At 38.6% G+C, this 21027-nt stretch overlaps 2 protein-coding genes across 5 annotated transcripts in view; both read right to left on the bottom strand.

The window, feature by feature from the left end:
• Positions 1-310, bottom strand: part of LOC117322292 (V-type proton ATPase 116 kDa subunit a-like) — a 36130-nt gene extending 35820 nt beyond the window's left edge. For all 3 annotated transcript variants that reach the window (XM_033877111.1, XM_033877113.1, XM_033877112.1), the window contains exon 1: positions 200-310. The gene's annotated coding sequence lies outside the window, so the exon portion shown is untranslated. The remainder of the gene's footprint in view (positions 1-199) is intronic.
• Positions 311-6054: 5744 nt separating this feature from the next.
• Positions 6055-21027, bottom strand: part of LOC117322291 (beta-1,3-galactosyltransferase 1-like) — a 32006-nt gene continuing 17033 nt past the window's right edge. For both annotated transcript variants that reach the window (XM_033877110.1, XM_033877109.1), the window contains exon 2: positions 6055-10534. In XM_033877110.1, coding sequence (XP_033733001.1) covers positions 9282-10511 — 1230 coding nt within the window. In that variant the 5' untranslated portion in view covers positions 10512-10534 and the 3' untranslated portion in view covers positions 6055-9281. The remainder of the gene's footprint in view (positions 10535-21027) is intronic.

Here is a 21027-nt window from a genome sequence, read left to right as displayed (position 1 = left end):
GAACGACACGTTTAAAGTCTGGCCTAAGGCCTTTGGCCACTGTCAACGTTTCAACATGCCGGTCTTTTATGCCTACTGTATGATTCCACTGTCTCGTTAGAAACAGCGTCTTCGAAACTCGCATTTAGTCCACTGACGTTTGGATGCAATTTTGAATTCCTTTTGTAATCAAACACAGCTGTCATTGGTGTGACCTTACCTGCTATCTTTGCTCCACTACAGTCTCGCATAAATCGCCATAATTTATGAAACAATATCGACAATCAATGCTGCCATGTATTATCATATGACACAACGTCACCAAGAAAAAGAAGATTTCCACAGAAAGGGGAGTAACTCACGGTAAAATGGCATTGAGAACAGGGGCGAATATATATTATGAATTTGCAATTAATGTTTCCATCCTTCCTTGTTGAAATATGAGCCCAAAACAAATTTCCTGTGTTCGGATGGAATATGTTTTTCTTTTTTTTTTAAGAAATTGAATCTTTCAAGTGCAATGATACATTTAAATTTAACTAAAGATATTTCTAGTGTTACACCAGAGACATATATACAGAGAGATTGGTAGCTCTCTATTTGCCCTTGTGTTTACATAGTGGCCCCTGACCTTCCCACAATCCTTTGCGGTCGCTAGGTTCAGTCTTCACTAGACGCCATATTGGAGAAACTTGAAACCCAGACACATAATTATCGATAATTTCTATTTGAAATCATCACCAAGATCCAATTATGTGCTTTAATTTTATTAATATCAAAGTGCAGAAGTGTCATCAATATGAAATATATCACAATTTGCTGTCCAAGTGTTTGTATTTTGAGTATGAAAGTCAAGCACAACGCAGGAAAGATCGGCGGGAATCTCCAATTTTCGAAAAGTCCCTATGGGGTTTTCGAGAATACGGATAAATGACAACAATGTGCATGATAATCAAGACCACATTCCATAAGTATGATAGTTTTTGGTTAATGTGGTAACTTTTGTAGTGGCCTAGATAAAACAATGTGCTTTTTGTGTGCGTTTAAAATTGACGATGTTTTGGTCGGACGTAATGGCTGCTTAATTACAAAACTTGGACATGTCGAATAGGACCCAATGGATTATAGAAAATACGGATAAATGGCAACAATGTGCATGATCAATAAGACTATATCCCATAAGTATGATAGTTTTTGGTTAATGTGGTAACTTTTGTAGTGGCCTAAATAGAACGATGTGCTTTTTGTGTGCGTTTAAAATTGACGATGTTTTGGTCTGACGTAATGGCGGCTTAATTACAAACTTGGACATGTCGAATAGGACCCAATGGATTTTCGAAAATACGGATAAATGACAACAATATGCATGATCAATAAGACTATATCCCATAAGTTTGATAGTTTTTGGTTAATGTGGTAAGTTTTGTAGTGGCCAAAATAAAACGATGTGCTTTTTGTGTGCGTTTAAAATTGACGATGTTTTGGTCTGACGTAATGGCGGCTATTTACAAACTTGGACATGTCGAATAGGACCCAAAGGATTTTAGAAAATACGGATAAATGGCAACAATGTGCATGATCAATAAGACTATATCCCATAAGTATGATAGTTTTTGGTTAATGTGGTAACTTTTGTAGTGGCCTAAGTAAAACGATGTGCTTTTTGTGTGCGTTTAAAATTGACGATGTTTTGGTCTGACGTAATGGCGGATTAACCAGAACATGTCGAATAAGTTCCAATACTACGATACACACATGCGCATAGCCCGATTTACCTGCGCTCGCGTGTGTTTGATAGGAGACAGGACGCTCTCGATAAGGGATATGCTTGAGTGGTCACGAATAAAGGGAGCCACTATGTGTACGGGGAAATAGCGATGTTACTAATCTCTCTGTATATATGTCTCTGGTTACACTAGACATTCAATACTTTAATGTTTCCATCCTTTAGCAGAAATATGAGCCCAAAACAAATTTTCTGTGTCCGGGTGGAACATGGTATTCTAATATTTTTTTATGCTAATTTTTAATTAACTCAAACAACTATGTGCATGAATTCGGTACTATTTTTTATCATATTATTTTGTTTTGCTTTGTTAATTTGTTACACAAGTATTTCTATCATACAACGTACCTTGAATCTCATTATTGCTTTCCCTGAAAACGTTGAGAATTTTCATATGTTTAATGATGTATATATCTATATGGCATCTCACGTCTCTGGTTCGGTCATGAACTTGTTTTTTCACAGATACGTACATGGCATTGCGTGACTTCCGTGCCAGTGTTACTGTTCAAGACGGTGTACCTAATGAGTGACCAGGGGTATCCAGGGAGTGTCAAGGGACATTTCACACGCCCAGGAATTCGTTAATTGATTTTTTTATGCTGTTTTCTTTAACATACTTATCTGGACCGATCGAAGTGAGATTTCGCATAGTGTTAGATAATGGGATGATATGTACACTACAGAAAAAAATTTTATCAAAAAATCTTCATTAACGAATTCATGGGCGTGAAAAATACCTCCCTGGATACTGGATACTCATTCCTCCCTAGTCACTCGTTAGGTGCATCCGTTCAAGAAGATGAAGAAAAACACTCTAGAGTCGAGGACAGGACGCTCCCCAGGAAGTTCCAGTTTTGATTTATTTTGCTTTGTTTAGAGATTTTGTTTTGAACTGTTACAAATGATATAATTATGCATGCGTATGTCGATTTCACTTTCTTCAGAGACTTGTATATTTACGGCTCGTCACTGTGTCAGTGGACGATCCTTGATTCCTTGCAGAATGGATAGCACAATTTTTAGAGGAACCGTATATTGTCTGTTTGTATTTCAAGTAAACGAGAGAGAAAGTTCATCAAAATATCCTAGCTGGTTTTATTCATTTTTGTCGAAGTATCAATATTTACGGTTTTCTTAATTAGACAAGATTGGTATTTGCGTACCCAAGTGTCCCCTGTCTGTGATGGTATTGTAAATAAGAAGGTACGGATGTGACAGTAATACAATGTCCTATACATACTGTGAACAATACAATTTGATACTGCTTATCACCAGCTCAATGCAATGCTATATGACATCAGAAGATTTTTTTTTACAAACATTTGTCAGTCCATTCTAGAAGTAAGTATATTTTGTTTACATGTGGCGTTAAGATGTATAGTAGGCCAATGGAGTTGTAAGAAGTGCTATAAAGTCGACCAGAATGCTATATAAGCACTGTGCTGATAACCTGTGTTTGACTTGGTCAACGAAGGATGAATATGCCAAGGGCAGTAACTCCAATTAAAATAATCAGCGCTCCCTTTCGAACCTAAGAAACACATCACCTATAAATGCCCAGGGACGTATAGGGAACCTCTTTAAACGTCTCTGATACGCTTGTACAATAAAATATAATCCACCAACAAATGTGGAATACAGAACGTTAACAAAATATACAGTCTCACGCGAACGGACATCTTTCTTTGTTCCCCGCGAAATGCGATGCAATAGTGTCCAGGAGACTACAACAGTCAATGTCTTATTAGGATGTGTGTTAAGGTGAACATAAACAGTCAAGGTCATATGAGGACGGGTGTCAAAGAGACACCAACAGCCAGGGTCACATGAGTACGGGTGTCTAGGGGACACCAACAGCCAGGGTCACATGAGTACGGGTGTCTAGGGGACACCAACAGTTAGGGTCATATGAGGACGGGTGTCTAGGGACACCAACAGTCGGGGTCAAATGAGGACGGGTGTCTAGGGGACACCAACAGTCAGGGTCATATGAGGACGGGTGTCTAGGTGACACCAACAGTCAGGGTCATAGGAGGACGGCTGTCTAAGGGACACCAACAGTCAGGGTCATATGAGGACGGCTGTATAGGGGACACCAACAGTCAGGGTCATATGAGGACGGGTGTCTAGGGGACACCAACAGTCAGGGTCATAGGAGGACAGCTGTCTAGGGGACACCAACAGTCAGGGTCATAGGAGGACAGGTGTCAAGGAGACGCCAACAGCCTGGGTCATATGAGGACAGATGTCAAGTTGAACACCAACAGCCTGGGTCATATGAAGACGGTTGACAAGTTGAACACCAAACTCAATGGTCACATGAGGACAGGTGTCAAGTTGAACAACAAACGCTAGGACCATATTAGGACACGTGTCAAGTTGTACACCAAACGCTAGGACCATATGAGGACAGGTGTCAAGTTGAACACCAACAGCCAGGGTCATATGAGGACAGATGTCAAATTGAACACCAACAACCAGGGTCATATGAGGACAGATGTCAAATTGAACACCAACAACCAGGGTCATATGAGGACAGGTGTCAAATGAATACAAGAAAATCCAGGGTCATAAAAAAACATCTACTCCTTCCGTAATCCCATTTATAGGAGTGTGAGTCCTAAAGAGGTGTGTGACTCATGAAGAGGAGAGTGACTCATGAAGAGGAGTGTGTCTCATGAAGAGAAGTGTGACTCATGAAGAGGAGTGTGACTAGTGAAGAGGAGTGTGACTCTGAAGAGGAGTGTGTCTCAGGAAGAGGAGTGTGACTCATGAAGAGGAGTGTGACTCATGAAATGGAGTGTGACTCTGAAGAGAAGTGTGACTCATGAAGAGGAGTGTGACTAGTGAAGAGGAGTGTGACTAGTGAAGAGGAGTGTGTCTCATGAAATGGAGTGTGTCTCATGAAGAGGAGTGTGTCTCATGAAGAGGAGTGTGACTCATGAAGAGGAGTGTGACTCATGAAGAGGAGTGTGACTCGTGAAGAGGAGTGTGACTCGTGAAGAGGAGTGTGACTCATGAAGAGGAGTGTGACTCATGAAGAGTGTGACTCATGAAGAGGAGTGTGTCTCATGAAGAGGAGTGTGTCTCATGAAGAGGAGTGTGACTCATGAAGAGGAGTGTGACTCTGAAGAGGAGTGTGACTCATGAAGAGGAGTGTAACTCATGAAGAGGAGTGTGACTCATGAAGAGGAGTGTGTCTCATGAAGAGAAGTGTGACTCATGAAGAGAAGTGTGACTCATGAAGAGGAGTGTGACTCGTGAAGAGGAGTGTGACTCATGAAATGGAGTGTGTCTCATGAAGAGGAGTGTGTCTCATGAAGAGGAGTGTGACTCATGAAGAGGAGTGTGTCTCATGAAGAGGAGTGTGTCTCATGAAGAGGAGTGTGACTCATGAAATGGAGTGTGACTCATGAAGAGGGGTCTAACTCATGAAGAGGAGTGTGACTCATGAAGAGGAGTGTGTCTCATGCATGAAGAGGAGTGTGTCTCATGAAGAGAAGTGTGACTCATGAAGAGGAGTGTGTCTCATGAAGAGGAGTGTGACTCATGAAGAGGAGTGTGTCTCATGCATGAAGAGGAGTGTGTCTCATGAAGAGAAGTGTGACTCATGAAGAGGAGTGTGACTCATGAAGAGGAGTGTGTCTCATGAAGAGGAGTGTGACTATTGAAGAGGAGTGTGACTCATGAAGAGGAGTGTGACTCATGAAGAGGAGTGTGACTAGTGAAGAGGAGTGTGACTCATGAAGAGGAGTGTGACTATTGAAGAGGAGTGTGACTAGTGAAGAGGAGTGTGACTCATGAAGAGGAGTGTGTCTCATGAAGAGAAGTGTGACTCATGAAGAGGAGTGTGACTCATGAAGAGGAGTATGTCTCATGAAGAGGAGTGTGTCTCATGAAGAGGAGTGTGACTCATGAAGAGGAGTGTGTCTCGTGAAGAGGAGTGTGTCTCATGAAGAGGAGTGTGACTCATGAAGAGGAGTGTGTCTCATGAAGAGGAGTGTGACTCATGAAGACATGTTTGACGAGGGTCCTAAACGTATATGGATGACATTTTCACAGGTGACAGAGTGGTTTCCTATCTTTCAATTACACCATTATTACATGCTGTAACCTATCTTTTATTTCCCGTAGTAAACCAGACAATTTTCTTTTTTTATCTCTGTATATTTCTCTCATTATTAGTTTGATACTGTGTGTATATACAGGAGTTGTCTCCCCTCGACCAGTAGCTGCATCTTGATGAACATTGTAGAACCAGGCGACAATTAAAAAATAAAGCTGGATTCATTTAATCATTTTTATTAATTAAAATTATCACAGATACATTTATCAGTATAAAAATCAACAGAGAAATCAACAAGACTTTTGCATAATACCATCCACTCAATTATACACTGTTGCGCACACAATGAGCGCGCGCACGACACACACACGTTAAATCTGCATTTCCAGACAATAGACCATTCCGTATTAGGATCGAGGTCAAGAATTAGGTCATCCTTGATTAGCATAGAATTTAGATGTGTTCAAGGTAGCAAAATTTTACCAACAAGAGGCCCATGGGGCTTCACGGTCACCTGATTACAAAGACCCTAACAATAGTATAGTTATATACACTAGCAGTATAGTGATACAGTGAAAAAATGGGATTCCATGTGGGAAAATAACCACACTTGATCAGGAAGAGCTCAGTATCATCCCTGGTAACTTTCAATTAAGTTTAATTAACTGGAGGAACTGCTGAAGATTTTATCAAAATATCATTTTCAAAATGGCAGCCATAGCGGCCATCTTGGATTTCGAATCAACCCAGAAATTATCAACACTTGGTTAGATACATCTCGAGATCACTCCTGGCAAGTATCAATTAAATCCAGGATTTGATCTTGGATTGGATTTCGGACCATCTTTGGATCATTTAATCTAAATCAAACAGGTGGAACTTAAGAAGAAGTTTAAAACGTGTTTTTCAAGATAGCGCCATCTTGGATTTCGAACCGACCTAAAAAAAAAAGATAACTATTAGGACTATCTCAGGATTATTTCAGTCACGCTTAAGCTGAATCGCACATGTGGAACTTGAGTAGAAGATTGAAATAGATGTTGTTCAGGAATAACCATGATTGCCAATCAAGTTACAATATGGCCGCCGTGGTTGCTATATACAACTTTTGACGAAGCCGAACAATAACACTGTATCGGCTTGCTTTTCCTAACATGCCCACCATTTTTAGCTCAATGGCGCCAATGGAACTGAAGAAGCATAAAATGTGTTTTCGAGATGGCGGTCATGGCGTCTATCTCGACAGCAGAATGTTCCAGAACGGCGTACAACGACGGACAAAACAAGATAGCTATAGGTCATCTGACCTAAAAGGGCCAGCACGGAGACTAGGCACGAAATCCTAGCTTCGCAGTACACACATATAGTCCATGTATAGGGACCGCGGGTTGGACATTTGTGTCAAGTCCCTGTGAATCCAACACAACAATCGCCTGTTAAAATGTCGATTTACCCTAGACTAGTCCATTGGGACTAAAGATATTTTTTTCTTATGGTCAAAGCTAGAATTCTCATTCACCAGATCAGTCATACAGGAGATAGAAATTGATGCCACGACCACTTTAAATTGACACACATAGACATGTAACCATAGAGATTGGCACGGATTCCCTATCACAGGGCCCATATACTGTATATATGTATTATTACAGTATTCGTAATGTTACAGATATTGTTATCAGAGACGCAAACGTAACAAAACATGGTATAAAATTGAAGACACATGTTTAAACTGAAATAATTAAAAATACAAAAGAAATACCATCCACACGTGACAGGACGCAAAAAAAGCAATTTGTGCGTTACATTCACATACGGGTCAAGGTCACAACTAAAAATAGACATTACGATAGAGTTGAAATTTGAAATTGTACAAACGTTTCTGCATTCTAAATAAAGAAATGAAATAAAAGTTATTCATTTATCTAAACATTAATTTACAACAAATATGCATTAATTAATTTTTAGTTTTAAAAACACAATGATGTCATCGCAGAAACAACGTCAAGGGGAAATCAGATATGACCTTGACCGAGATAATTATGTATTATAATGTGATCATATTTATTCTGATTATGATATGTTTAGCATGTTAATCATTGAAATTCTATAATATATACATGTTTATATTACACAGCACTTAAAAAGAAATGGACAACAGCTAGATGTCGATTACATGATTGTTCTATGCGTGTATTATGCTATTTTAATCACGACTCAGCACTTTACATACACAGGCAATATTCCTTCACGTGAATTTCACATGAATTTCACGTGAAAAATTTCACGTGAAGGAATATTGCCTGTGTACCGGAACATTGAATGGTGTTGACGAAATAGAATTTTGATACATGCAGACATACTCCAACCAGGGTATACCCGTACAGTGCATTTAGTCAAAGTCGCATTCTGATATATCAGAGTTACTTCCCCTTTCCTGCAAGAGGGCTATTGCGTATTTCCAGTAAAAAAGGAGAAGAACCGTTAGATTTTTTTTCGAAATATCTCCATCATTGGTAATAATCCAATTTTCTTGATTATATGTAACATATATACAATTCATTAGAGTGTAATTCATACACTGTCATCCATGTGATATATATATAATATATATATACAGTGGATTGTAATATACATATATTTTTCAGCAACGTGATTGTAGAACGTGGCCCAGTTCAAGTTCTGTCCATAAACCACGTGTCAGTGTTAAGTAACAAACGCCATGCTTATTTTTCATATCAATATGAAATTATTATTTCATGAACAACATGTAATAAATAAAATATTGCGATTTAATGTAGATAATTGGAATGTGGGATTTTTTCTTCTTTGTTGTAACGAAGAAAGTGGGCGGGGTTAACTATCTGTCAACAGCTTTTGAACTTGACGTCAAACTAATTTTGACCGTTGATCACACAATGTAAATGTTTATATCAGACTTTTTGAACGCTGTTATTGTTAAAAGAAACTATTGTAGTACTTACTCAATACATTGCTAAGCGTTTACGTAACTTACCTCGTGCTCAATTGGATTTATGATTTCCTAAACTAACCAAAATGAAACCAATAGGTTTAACCTTGAATACATATAAACATTTATAAAAGTGGAATTCATAATACATTGTACATAAACATTGTAATACTATACAATGTAATACATCTATATACAGTGCACAGGTGTAAAAATGTAATTTTAATTCTTCTCCTTAGACACGTGCGTGAGTTAGCACAGGTGTCTGTTTCTGGTTAGTATTACAAGAAAAAAATATTAGCCCCTACACCTAATACATGTATATCAGTAAGGGTAGGTGCTTATATATATTTTTCTATAAATACTAATAAGAAGAAGAAGCCTGTGGTTAGTGTAAAGAGGTGTGTCCTTCTTCCTTTTCTTCACACCCCCATTTCGCATCTATGATATGTATGATTATTGAAGGTTAAATTGACCTATTTAGACAAATTAGTACTGAAGTTTGTTGGTTCTGTATATGAATCATTGAGACTACACTTAAGGTCCGGTTTCCGTAGTTCGTTGTAAATTTTGAACATTTCTTTCGGTTTCACTTCATGCCCTGTTAGAGCACGTTCAAAAGCACAACCAGTTGCGTCACGCCTCATAAACGTTATCTCAGACTCGTGAACAAGTTTTATTTTAGCCTTTTCTGCACAAATTCCTGTGATATAAATATCTTCCAACCAAAATAATTTTGTTTTTAATGAAACGCGGTAGATGTCTATTGCAGCTTGTTTTGAGACGATGTAACAGGTTCCGGAGACATATGGCGGGTACACGTCCCCCGGAAACTGGTCCTTCGTCGTGTGCCATTTAGAATGTCTGTTCTTGATTGGACGCGCGCCGACAAAGAGATGTCCAATGATAATACGAGGATGAGTCACTTTGGACAGTGTGTCCATAAGATTAGGAATATTAACAAAAATATCATCATCAACTTTTAGTCCAAATTTTGCTACGTTGCAATAGTCTTTCATCCACTTGAGTGCTCCAACTGATTTTAGCGATAAATTTCTATATGAATCTCGAAAATTTTCCTGTATAATGTCATGGTAAGTATTGCTTTCTTTAAACACTTTCTTTTGAATACTTGACTCGTTTTGTACTCCAAGAAAAAATATCAATTTCACTGATTTTTGTTCCTTCAAATACAATCCCCACGTGTTTCGAATCGCCTGTCTTTTGACAAACGCTGACACACCAGTACAGACCATAATGATTAAATCTAACGGGTTATCTCCCTTACATAGGCCTGGCTGATTGATGACGTAATCATAGTTATGAGGATTATGTATATTAGTGATGTTACCAATGGTTGTACTCGAACTATCTTGGTCAACATTTGAAGTATCTTCTTCTTGAAGTTTTCTCGATAAAACTTCGGGAGATTTTAACCTCGCTTTTAAGAACTGCTGAGCACTTATTTTCACAGTTCTTTCTTCGGAGATTGCAAGAGGTGCAAACGAATTTACAAGTCGATTTTCACTTCGTGCCTGTTGCCCTTCCGAGGAAAATATGAATCTGGTGTGGTCCTGCAGGACGTGTTCCTGGAATGGCAAATGTGCCCTACTGGCATCGTATGTAAGGTATGCCAGCAAGTTGAACATAAAACTGAGGGAAAATACTAGGACAATAATTGTCTTGCAGTTATTTTTACCATACATTTTGCTGAAATCCTCTGGAGGTTCTGAAAATACAATAAAAAATCATTAACGAAAATTCTAAACATTTGTAGATTAATATCGTAAAAACTAAACAATAACAATAGTTATATCTGACGCTGTTTTACTTTTAACGAGTTCATTAAAATGAAGATTTGGTTATACATATGTATACACTAATTCAATCAGTGACACCAATTCATTATAGTGACATCACTAGTACACACATATATATATATATAAATATAAATAACATTATACGATATATCCGTTGTGATGTCACTTATACAGTTTGAATTATTGGCGATATCACCATAATCTTAAAGATCTATAAAATACCAAAAACACCCAAAAAAATCCAAATTGAACAGGTGATTTTTTTTTCTGCTGATTTGTACAAAGTTTTACAACAATTGTAGAAAGTTGTCGCTCTTTGTCAGCTCTGAATATTGACATCGTTTTCTGTTTTCTATTTTCTGAGAAATTATTGTTTTATTAGCGATCAACATTTTGTGACGCCATTTCGGTAGGATCAAAGAAGGAAATTCAGTTACAAAATGTTGATAATTTGAAAATTAAACAGCAGAAAATGGTACCAATATCATGAACTGAAAGAGGAGACAATTTTCTATAAGTGTGCAACAATTTTGTATAGATCTGTCGGAAAGGGTCGGCAACGATGGTATTTCATTGAGGGATATTATTTTACAGCGGATGTCAACATTTGATGATATTTTAGTTGATGTGTTATCAACCCGTACACACATTGTCGTTGGTATTCTTCGGATTATTCCATATACATCAAAGTCACAATGAAAGTTATTTAAAGTGAGTCTTTAAGTGGGGGAAAACGCGTACTAGATCACATAAAGTACATCGCAGATATATGTTGGGTCGCAGTTTGACTCAAGATTATTTTCAGACAATTTTGAACATGTGCCAAACAAAACAAAATCACCCAAGTAAATAACTTAACCCCCCCCCCCCCCCCCCCCCAAAAAAAAACACCAAAAAACAAAAACAAAAACAAAAACAAAAATAAAACAACAACCCAATACGTCTAACACTAAACCCACAACGAAAAGTAATTTCTCCTAAAAATGTTCGTTTCATTATATGATGTGTTGAGAGTGGCTTCACATCTTTCAAAAATGCCATGCACTCCTTTTACTAAATTTCTTTCAATCAGACAAAAACTGAGGTCAGAAGGACTTTTGTAGTTAACTTTAAAGATAATTTATTTGCCTCTGACATGACAATACCGCAGAGGGTTGAGACTTGTATCCGCCATTTAGTTGTTGTCCGTGTTACAATCGAGACAAACCTCGACTATATTCAAAACTGCATTGCTTTATGCTACAGACGAGTTGGTGTATGATTGTAAATCTTTACAAAATTTGACATTAAACAGTGACTTAAACATCACAAATTAAAACACAATTTTCACTCTCTGATAAAAACGAAATTGTCCTTTCTCAGAACTTTGCACGCGTGTAACGAAAACCTGCCTTTCAGTAAACACGCGCCCATGACCCTCATACAGAGGCTTGCTAGCCGCGTGGTTGGCGAGTTGTAATGAATTGTTGTCTGTGTAAATATTAACAGCCAAATGGAAAGTGTTGTGGTTTGTCAGTTGTTTATGTGTGTAGGAACACAATAACACAAACCTCGAACACTTATCGGAGATACAAAGATAGCTCCGTGGACCGGTTTACACATTAGGCCACGGTTTCACCAATAATGCTGAACTATTCCGGAACATATAATTCTCTGTAGAGAGTATTACATAATTTAAAGAAAGTTCCTTAATAAAGATCTTTTCCCCGTTAAATCTAAAAATGCAAAATTTTAAATCACACACTCACACTTACATACACTTTTTATAGACGGCAGGTTGCCATTCTAAGCAAGCGATCTGTCCAAAGTTCCGCTACAGTAGGAATATTTGCGGACAGCTCTTTTGGGGAATTTTGTTTACTTTACGTCCTTGCAAAAGCCAGAGTCATAAGAGGAAGGGTTTCTATGCGGACGGGTGTCAAAGCAAACAGTCAGGGTCATATGAGGACGAATGTCGAGGAGACACCGACAGCCAGGGTCATTTGAGGACGGGTGTCAAGGCAACAACAACAGCCATGGTCATATGAGGACGGGTGTCAAGGAGACACCGACAACCAGGGTAGGACGGGTGTCAAGGAGACACCGACAGCCAGTGCCCTAGCCCTATGAGGTCGGTTGTCAAGGCAACACCAACAGTCAGGACCATATGAGGACGGGTGTCGAGGAGACACCGACAGCCAGGGTCATATGAGACAAAGAAGATACAAAGGGAAGGGAAACGAAGCACAGCAAGAAAGGACAGAAAGAAAAGAAAGTGAATTCCAAATATTGGTTTCTTTAATGTTCTCTTAATAGAAGAGACCGAAAAACACCGACAATGAAGGCGAAAGATAGCGATTCGTCATGTAGTGGAATACACTAGAAGTCATCGTTATAGTGCCCCTCCAACGCCCAATTAACCGAAGCCGTTGGAGACGCACTCGCCCCAACCAGCAAATTGTGGGTATACATAGGCATAACTTATTAACCCTGTCGATTAATTCCTATTACAAATACTTTTAGGTGACTAAAATTAAGGTAAATAATTAATTTTTTGACTGATTTTCATTAAAATGTCAAACTCAATCCAATTATACTCTGCTGTGTACTAATATCCATTCATTGTATGATTTGCTTCTAACCCACTACCGAGTGGGTATGGCGAGTAATATGTGTCAATTATGGATTTCATTATTTCTTAGGAATTAGGATAACATTAGGGGCGCTGATGTTCGTAACACCATTTAATTCTACTGTTGAGTTGGCGTTATGTTGATGTAGCGTTCTGTATCGAGAAATGACGAATGATGGTGGCTTGTTGATGAAGGGGTGCTGTGTTTGCTAAATGATTGAGGCTATCAACAGATGGCAATCTGTGTAATGATAACATACCGACCATCTGTGCTCGTGTATACTACCACCAATGGGGCGGTAAACCGAATCTGTGCTCGTGTTTAGTACCAGCAATGGGGCGGTAAACCGAATCTGTGCTCGTGTTTAGTACCAGCAATTGGGCGGTAAACCGAATCTGTACTCGTGTTTAGTACCAGCAATAGGGTGGTAAACCGAATCTGTGCTCGTGTTTAGTACCAGCAATGGGGCGGTAAACCGAATCTGTGCTCGTGTTTAGTACCAGCAATGGGGCGGTAAACCGAATCTGTGCTCGTGTTTAGTACCAGCAATGGGACGGTAAACCGAATCTGTACTCGTGTTTAGTACCAGCAATGGGCGGTAAACCGAATCTGACTCGTGTTTAGTACCAGCAATGGGCGGTAAACCGAATCTGCGCTCGTGTTTACTAACAGGCTAACAGCCATGTTTTTATGATACAAGTGACAGCACCTGCTATGCATAATATCGCACATAAGATCAGAACGTGCGATTGTGACGTGTTGTGTTCGAACATGCCAGCGTGTGATTATGACGTCACACATTAAGACATGCCAAAGTCTGTTTGTTACATCACACGTTAAGATATGTGCGAGTGTGTATGTGACGTCTCACGTCAATACATGTCAGAGTATGATTGTGACGTCACACGTTTAGATACGTTAGAGTGTATTGTGACGTCACATATTAAGATGTTTTATAAGTGCCTAGCTTTTCACGTCGAATGCAATGAAATGATCTTTTGATTCCTTTGTGACACATTCAGACACGCGATAGACTTGTGACGTTATCGCTTAGTAAAACACAGGCCATTAGATTAAGTTTGTAGTTTAAATTTAATCCTGTCTGGAGCCATTTTTCTTGATCTGCTTCCCTAACCAAACCCAGTACGCATTACAAGAAAGCTGAGAAAGCTATGATTTCCATGGAACTACCAGTCAAACTGATGAGGCCGACATGATATTGAGCGCTTAAAGATGGCGACACCAAATGAATATGATAGAGAAGTTTTCATTTGCAGTTTTTGATGAAAATCGTAGATTGAAGACTTGTTCCTTACTTTATCTATAAACGAGTGCAGCCATTTTACAGAGAACGTGCTTTACTTCTATAAATAATACTACTGATAACGCAATATCGTAGCTAGCGGCTGCCCCTTTAAAGTTCTCCACGGGGAAATCAAAAGAAGGCATTTTTCAGATCCATATTGAAGATAATGGCAAGTCTACGTCCGTTTCTTCAATACAAACCCCCTCCAAGTCTGACTACAAGAAAAATGATAGCGGAAGTTATCACGTGCGTGGAAACATCTTATGATGTAGGTCGTTTCCTACGTTTTTAACTTTACAGTCTAACATTATCATACTGATTTCAATATTCTCATTACTTATATGTCAATTTATCCTTTAGATGCACTCATACATCTTCGTTCCCAGCTACGAAAAAAGAAACAATATTCCTTCTTTTAAACGAAAAAATAGTCCATTTGATCCCCGAGCAAATTTTCCATAATTTTTGTGAATATACTTAGTGCCCTCTGCATCCAGTATAATGGACCGGGAGAGATGTCATGTAAACGTCCCTGTGACCTGACATTTCAGTGTCAGTATAATGGTTCGGGAGTGATGTCATGTAAACGTTCCTGTGACCTGACATTTCAGTGTCAGTATAATGGTTCGGGAGTGATGTCATGTAAACGTCCCTGTGACCTGACATTTCAGTGTCAGTATAATGGTTCGGGAGTGATGTCATGTAAACGTCCCTGTGACCTGACATTTCAGTGTCAGTATAATGGGCCGGAATAGATGGCATGTAAACGTTCCTGTGACCTGACATTTCAGTGTCAGTATAATGGACCAGGAGAGATGTCATGTAAACGTCCCTGTGACCTGACATTTCAGTGTCAGTATAATGGTTCGGGAGAGATGTCATGTAAACGTCCCTGTGACCTGACATTTCAGTGTCAGTATAATGGTTCGGGAGTGATGTCATGTAAACGTTCCTGTGACCTGACATTTCAGTGTCAGTATAATGGTTCGGGAGTGATGTCATGTAAACGTTCCTGTGACCTGACATTTCAGTGTCAGTATAATTGGCCGGAATAGATGGCATGTAAACGTCCCTGTGACCTGACATTCCAATGAAATGGCAGTATGAAGCGATCCATAAGTTGGAAGCTGGTTCTTTTGTGATCATTGTGAACCCTTTTTAATAATTGATAATCAAATAAATTAATAATTAATATAAATAAATAATTAAGTAAATAAATAAACAGGGGTCATTTTGGAGGGTGCCCACAATATTTTTGTATGACCACGTGATTCAGAAAAATTCTTTAAATTCCTATAAATGGCCCATAAATTATATTACAGAAAGTTCTTTTTCTTGAAAATGACCCATCCATTTGGTAACCCAAATCCCTGAATAAATAAATAAATGAATAAATAAATAAAAACATAAATTGATAAATAGTACCAATGATTCAGTTTCTAGGGTAACGTGTATGTTTTAGCACGTCAGACTTTTCTCAACTTTGCCTTCTCGAAGAGGAATATTTGTCTGGGTATTTGTGAACATGGTTACAACATGAGCTCCCAGCCGATTTATTCCCGCCATCTGCCAAAACATGGCTCTTTACAACGTGTTGACGGGATTGATGGTGATACGAACTTTAGCACTCTGATGGTGAAGTATGAGAGTCGACACTAAGTTATCACACAAGTCAATACCGCTCGATAAAATACAGAAAAGGGGAGATATATTTAATAGAAAATCAGAAATTAGGAAATGGAGCGTTCTATGTATCTTACTAACTTACTAAAGTGTCTTAGATAATGTTAGATATATACATATGACTAATTACTTAGGTGTATTCTATAATATTTCATATATATAGGTGTCTTATATAATGTTTTATATACATGTGTCTTACTTATGTGTCTTACATGATGTTTTATATACATGTGTCTTACTTAAGTGTCCCATATCATGTCTGATATATACGTGTGTCTTATATACTAAGATATGTATCCAAGATGAATCTATGACTGCCACAGCCAGACACTAGGGCCGTGATTCAGCACCAGGTGGCGTGCATGGCTATCAGACAACCACCAAGTTTAACGCTATCAGGAATGCTCCTCTGTTTGAGGAACTCTTACACGAATACAAAGACCTATTCATGGATGTTAATTAACTCTGCATGTTTAATTGAATCGTGGAGCGTTTCTAATGGCATAACAAGACAGCTGATAGATAACTTTGACCTATTGCTTTGATTGTCCCCCCAGGGACGCTCCTTTCTCACCCCTCCTCCCCACCTATCCCATTACACATAGGCAGTGTTTATATGTATGATGGTAAGTATATGATGTCTGTCATCCGCCGGAATAGGAAGTTTAAGAGTATCCCGTTTACGTAACATGTAGAATGTTATTACGGTCGAACCAGGGTTCATAGTTCGTTCGAATCTCACTGTTGATATGAAAAACATATGTGCTGCTGTACACACTATTTAACATAGCTGATCGCAATTATAAGCTTTCATTATTATGTAGTTACGAATAAAAGGGAACTTTTAACATTCTTTACATTGGTTAAGAGAAAATATGATGGCTTCGAAATATAAAACGTTTACTCTCTTAAGTATTATACTCGACTCTATAAGAACCAGAATGGCTTTCCTGCAGCATTCTTGTGATATTTATAACTAGATTGAGAATTTCTGTGACTATAAAACTACAAATACTTTTCATCACGAGGAATGTGAAAGCTAAAATAAAATGTGAATTTCACCAAATATCTCAGCTTTTTCAATTTGAGACAACTTGGCAGAGGTAAGGGTTTCAGAAAAACCCGAGATACTGACTGACAACGTGTGAAAACTGTTAACCGCGCCTCTCGTTAAAATGGCAACAATCTTAAACTGCACAATCCGGCAATTCCAACGTTTACATTCCATACTCTCTCCGATAGGTTGATTTGAGTGGTGATTTTTATGCAAACACTCTATCAAAAGACCAATTTATTTCTTATTTCTCTGTTCATCATGCGTATATTCGAAAACTGTTAGCGAAATATTTAGTCTTAGCCGCACATGCAATCTTCGAATTAGCATTTTCTATTGCCAAGTTTCAACATGTACCATTAGAAATGCAATTATCAGTGTACACACATGTATTACCCAAATAATCTTTAATATTTATTCACAGAGAAATATCCACTGTATTCACAGAGAAATGTCAATCAGTCGAGAAATGTGTTCTCCACAAGTAATGGCAATTTAAAGAGTAATGTATTTTCCGGGAGAAATGTCAATTCGCTGAGAAATGTATTCTGTATTTGAATTGTCAATTCGCTGAAACATTGTATTCTGTATTTGAAATATCAATTTGAAATGTCGCTTCGCTGAGAAATGTATTTTTTTTTTTTTTTGAAATGTTAATTTGCTGAGAAATGTTTTCTGTATTTGAAACGTCGATTCGCTAAGAAACGATTTCTGTATTTGTAATGTTAATTAATTCGCTGAGAAATGTATTCGTCACGAGATTAATATAACCTTCCTCTGCCCTGAGGGCGTGATAGAGAATTTTCCAACCCCCAGGGTGATATTCTTGGTTGAGGTTCTGCCGAAGGTTAGACGATCTAGACTACCATCCCGAGGGTTCACGTGATGTGATAGACTTGCATACCTGTCATACCCGAGGGGTTTACAGAAATAACACATCCTAGGAGCGGCATGGCGATCTTGTACAATTAGAATTGGTGACGAATCTGTGAACGACGAGAGAAGTGTCATCTCTACGAGAAATGTCAATTCGCTGAGCAGTGTGTTGTCCACGAGAACATATCAATTCGCCAAGAAATGTGTACTTCATGAGAAGAAATGTCTATTCCCGAGAAATAATTATCTCATACGAAAAATAACTATCGCTAAGAAATATCAAATCTTTTCCTCGATTATTATCCAAACCAGCTAGGAAATGCAACTTGGATATCATCCAAACAATTCATCCATTGGTGATGTTTGCCTGTCCGATGCGTTGGCAAATTTAATCGAGGCGATGAGAGTCACTTTTAAAAATCTGAATGGTTTGCATACATTAAAGCCACATACTCCCAAAGAAATATACATAAATGTTTACATTTTGACCTCTTCATAGATACCAGACTTAATATATACCTAACAAATTATCGCGAATCAAAGATTTTAGGAAAATGTGTATTTATGAAAGTCAATACGGGAAATTCCCAAAAATAATAAACGGGTCCGACGGACCAAGTCTCTATCCAAATTTGTCCCACAATGCAACGGGCTTATTATCAGTCAACAACAACAATGGCGGAACGCAGAAAGCATGCGCCTGCCAAAAAACCTACGAAAGTTGATTACAGGGAACTTCTCAAGCAGGAAACAGCCAATGAAGATCCAAATAGTCGTTTTAGAAAGATCATACACAACTATTTAATACGTCGGTCACATCTTACGGTAATGCACGTGTTGACTCTAGTACATGAGGATGAAGTAAGGTGTCGTAGGTCCAAACTTCAGTAGTTGTTCCCTAGTTGACCCTACCTGATAGTAGTATTAGCCATACTTTCAATCGTTGTGCCACGGTCAACTACGGTCAAGTAGGGTCATTTACGGTCAGCAACATTCAATCTGCGGTCACAGTAGGGTCTTGAAATTCAAGTTGACCCTAGAGATATTTAGAACATGTTGAACATCTTGTGGCTACCCAAGGCCAAATAATTGATTTCTTTAGGTTCATGCTTTGTTAACGACCACGGTCATCCCAAACTACGGTCAACTACGTGTGTGACCATAAGTCCGATCAGATCATCAGATTTTATTTAATTGAACTCGCACCCCTTGTTCGCTTAATGGAATAATCCCTAAGTTAGACCATGAACCCTTCCAAACCTTTATCATTGTATCGTCTCAAAACTCTGCCTATTATCGTCAATCTTCAGTATATATTTCCTAGCCCCTATCAGCACAGTCGTTCTCACAGGAATGCACACAAATTGATAACTAGTTCTACAGGACAGGGCGAGCCGCTTTAATGAGAATCCATGTATAAGTCCTAGTCAGTTTCACGCTTAGTGGAAGTGCCATTCTAGAGCATACGGTTAAAGAATCAAATAGACGTTGCCAGGAATTTCCTGATAGCTTTTCCATGTCCCATGTCGCTCGGAACACTAAACATCTTTCGTTAGGCTCTCAATGTTTATGATTCCTCGGAAAATCATGTTCAAAAGTTACTGATCTGCTCAGATGCTAACGCAAACATACAGGGCATGGATCTGTGTGGCAAAATAATGTGTCCTCTGGCCGTCATGATGTAAACCACAACTCGACAACGGGTATACCACACGGCACAATTTATTATAAAGTAAAACAGTTTGTCTCAGTCATAATCTGCCTGAAATTGTCAGTTTTACCCCGACCCTGTATAAATAAAAGTTAAACAGCAACATATCGCTGAGTGTCCGCCCTAATAATTTTCGCGAGACTGTCATTTGTCGGAAACATTGCACCCGTTTAGTCGGATTTTGTTTTGGAGATAATCTCGACCCATCTGAAACACGCACGATTGATTTACGTTGGCTAATAATACAGAAGGAACAATCCCAACCCCCCAACCCCCTTCCCCCTTTAAAAGTTTGCCCCCCCCCCCCCCCCCCCCCCCAAAAAAGAAGATATATTGGAGTCCACCGTTGAAAATATCCCGACTCAATATAAGTGGCTTGACCCGTGTCCATCCCAAAAATATATCGGATATTGGCCTATACTCGCGTGAATATTTGCCCCCCCCCCCCCCCCCTCTCTCTCTCTCTCTCTCTCTCGCTCTTGAACAGCCTGGCTACGTATTTGGCGCCACGCGTATTGGTAATTTGCTCTTCTCTAATAACATCCTCTTTATTATATAAAGGGCTCTGTATACTTCCTTTAGTTTCACGGATCAAAAATACCAGTTTTGATCGGTACCGACGCAAGTTGATCAAAATAGATGCCTATCTTTAGGAGTTTATAACTTGAGAAAATTGTAGTCGAGTCTGTACTTTGCCAGCAAAAATATATTTGTAAACTCTAAGAACAACACCCAACCGATTGAAATAGCATGTTTTGTACATTTTCAATGGAATTTCAACATTTAAAATTAGTTTCCATTTGTGTCCTATATCAAAAACTTTGTGTTTTGGATATAAAAAGCATCATGGAAGTTCAGGTTCTCTGTAATTGAAGGAAACTCCAGGAATTTCGAGGGTATATTAAACGTGACCTTCGCTACACTTCAGATACAGTTTTGATGTATATTGCACACTTAGGCCATGAGAAATAATTAGCTGGTGCGTAACGGATCGTGTTGAGAGACTTAACTTCCATTTTATGACAAATTATATATTTTTTTTTAAATCTCCTTCGAGAGTGTTAGTGATATGTACGTACCCTTAGCAACCTGTTGGAGTAGATTCGCTTAAAAAACATCAAAAGGTGTCAGTTAAGGGGTCACACAGGGTTCCATTTTAG

The sequence above is a fragment of the Pecten maximus genome, chromosome 2, assembly GCF_902652985.1.
Source record: "Pecten maximus chromosome 2, xPecMax1.1, whole genome shotgun sequence".
NCBI classification, from domain to species: domain Eukaryota; kingdom Metazoa; phylum Mollusca; class Bivalvia; order Pectinida; family Pectinidae; genus Pecten; species Pecten maximus.
This window is presented reverse-complemented; position numbering and strand designations above follow the sequence as displayed.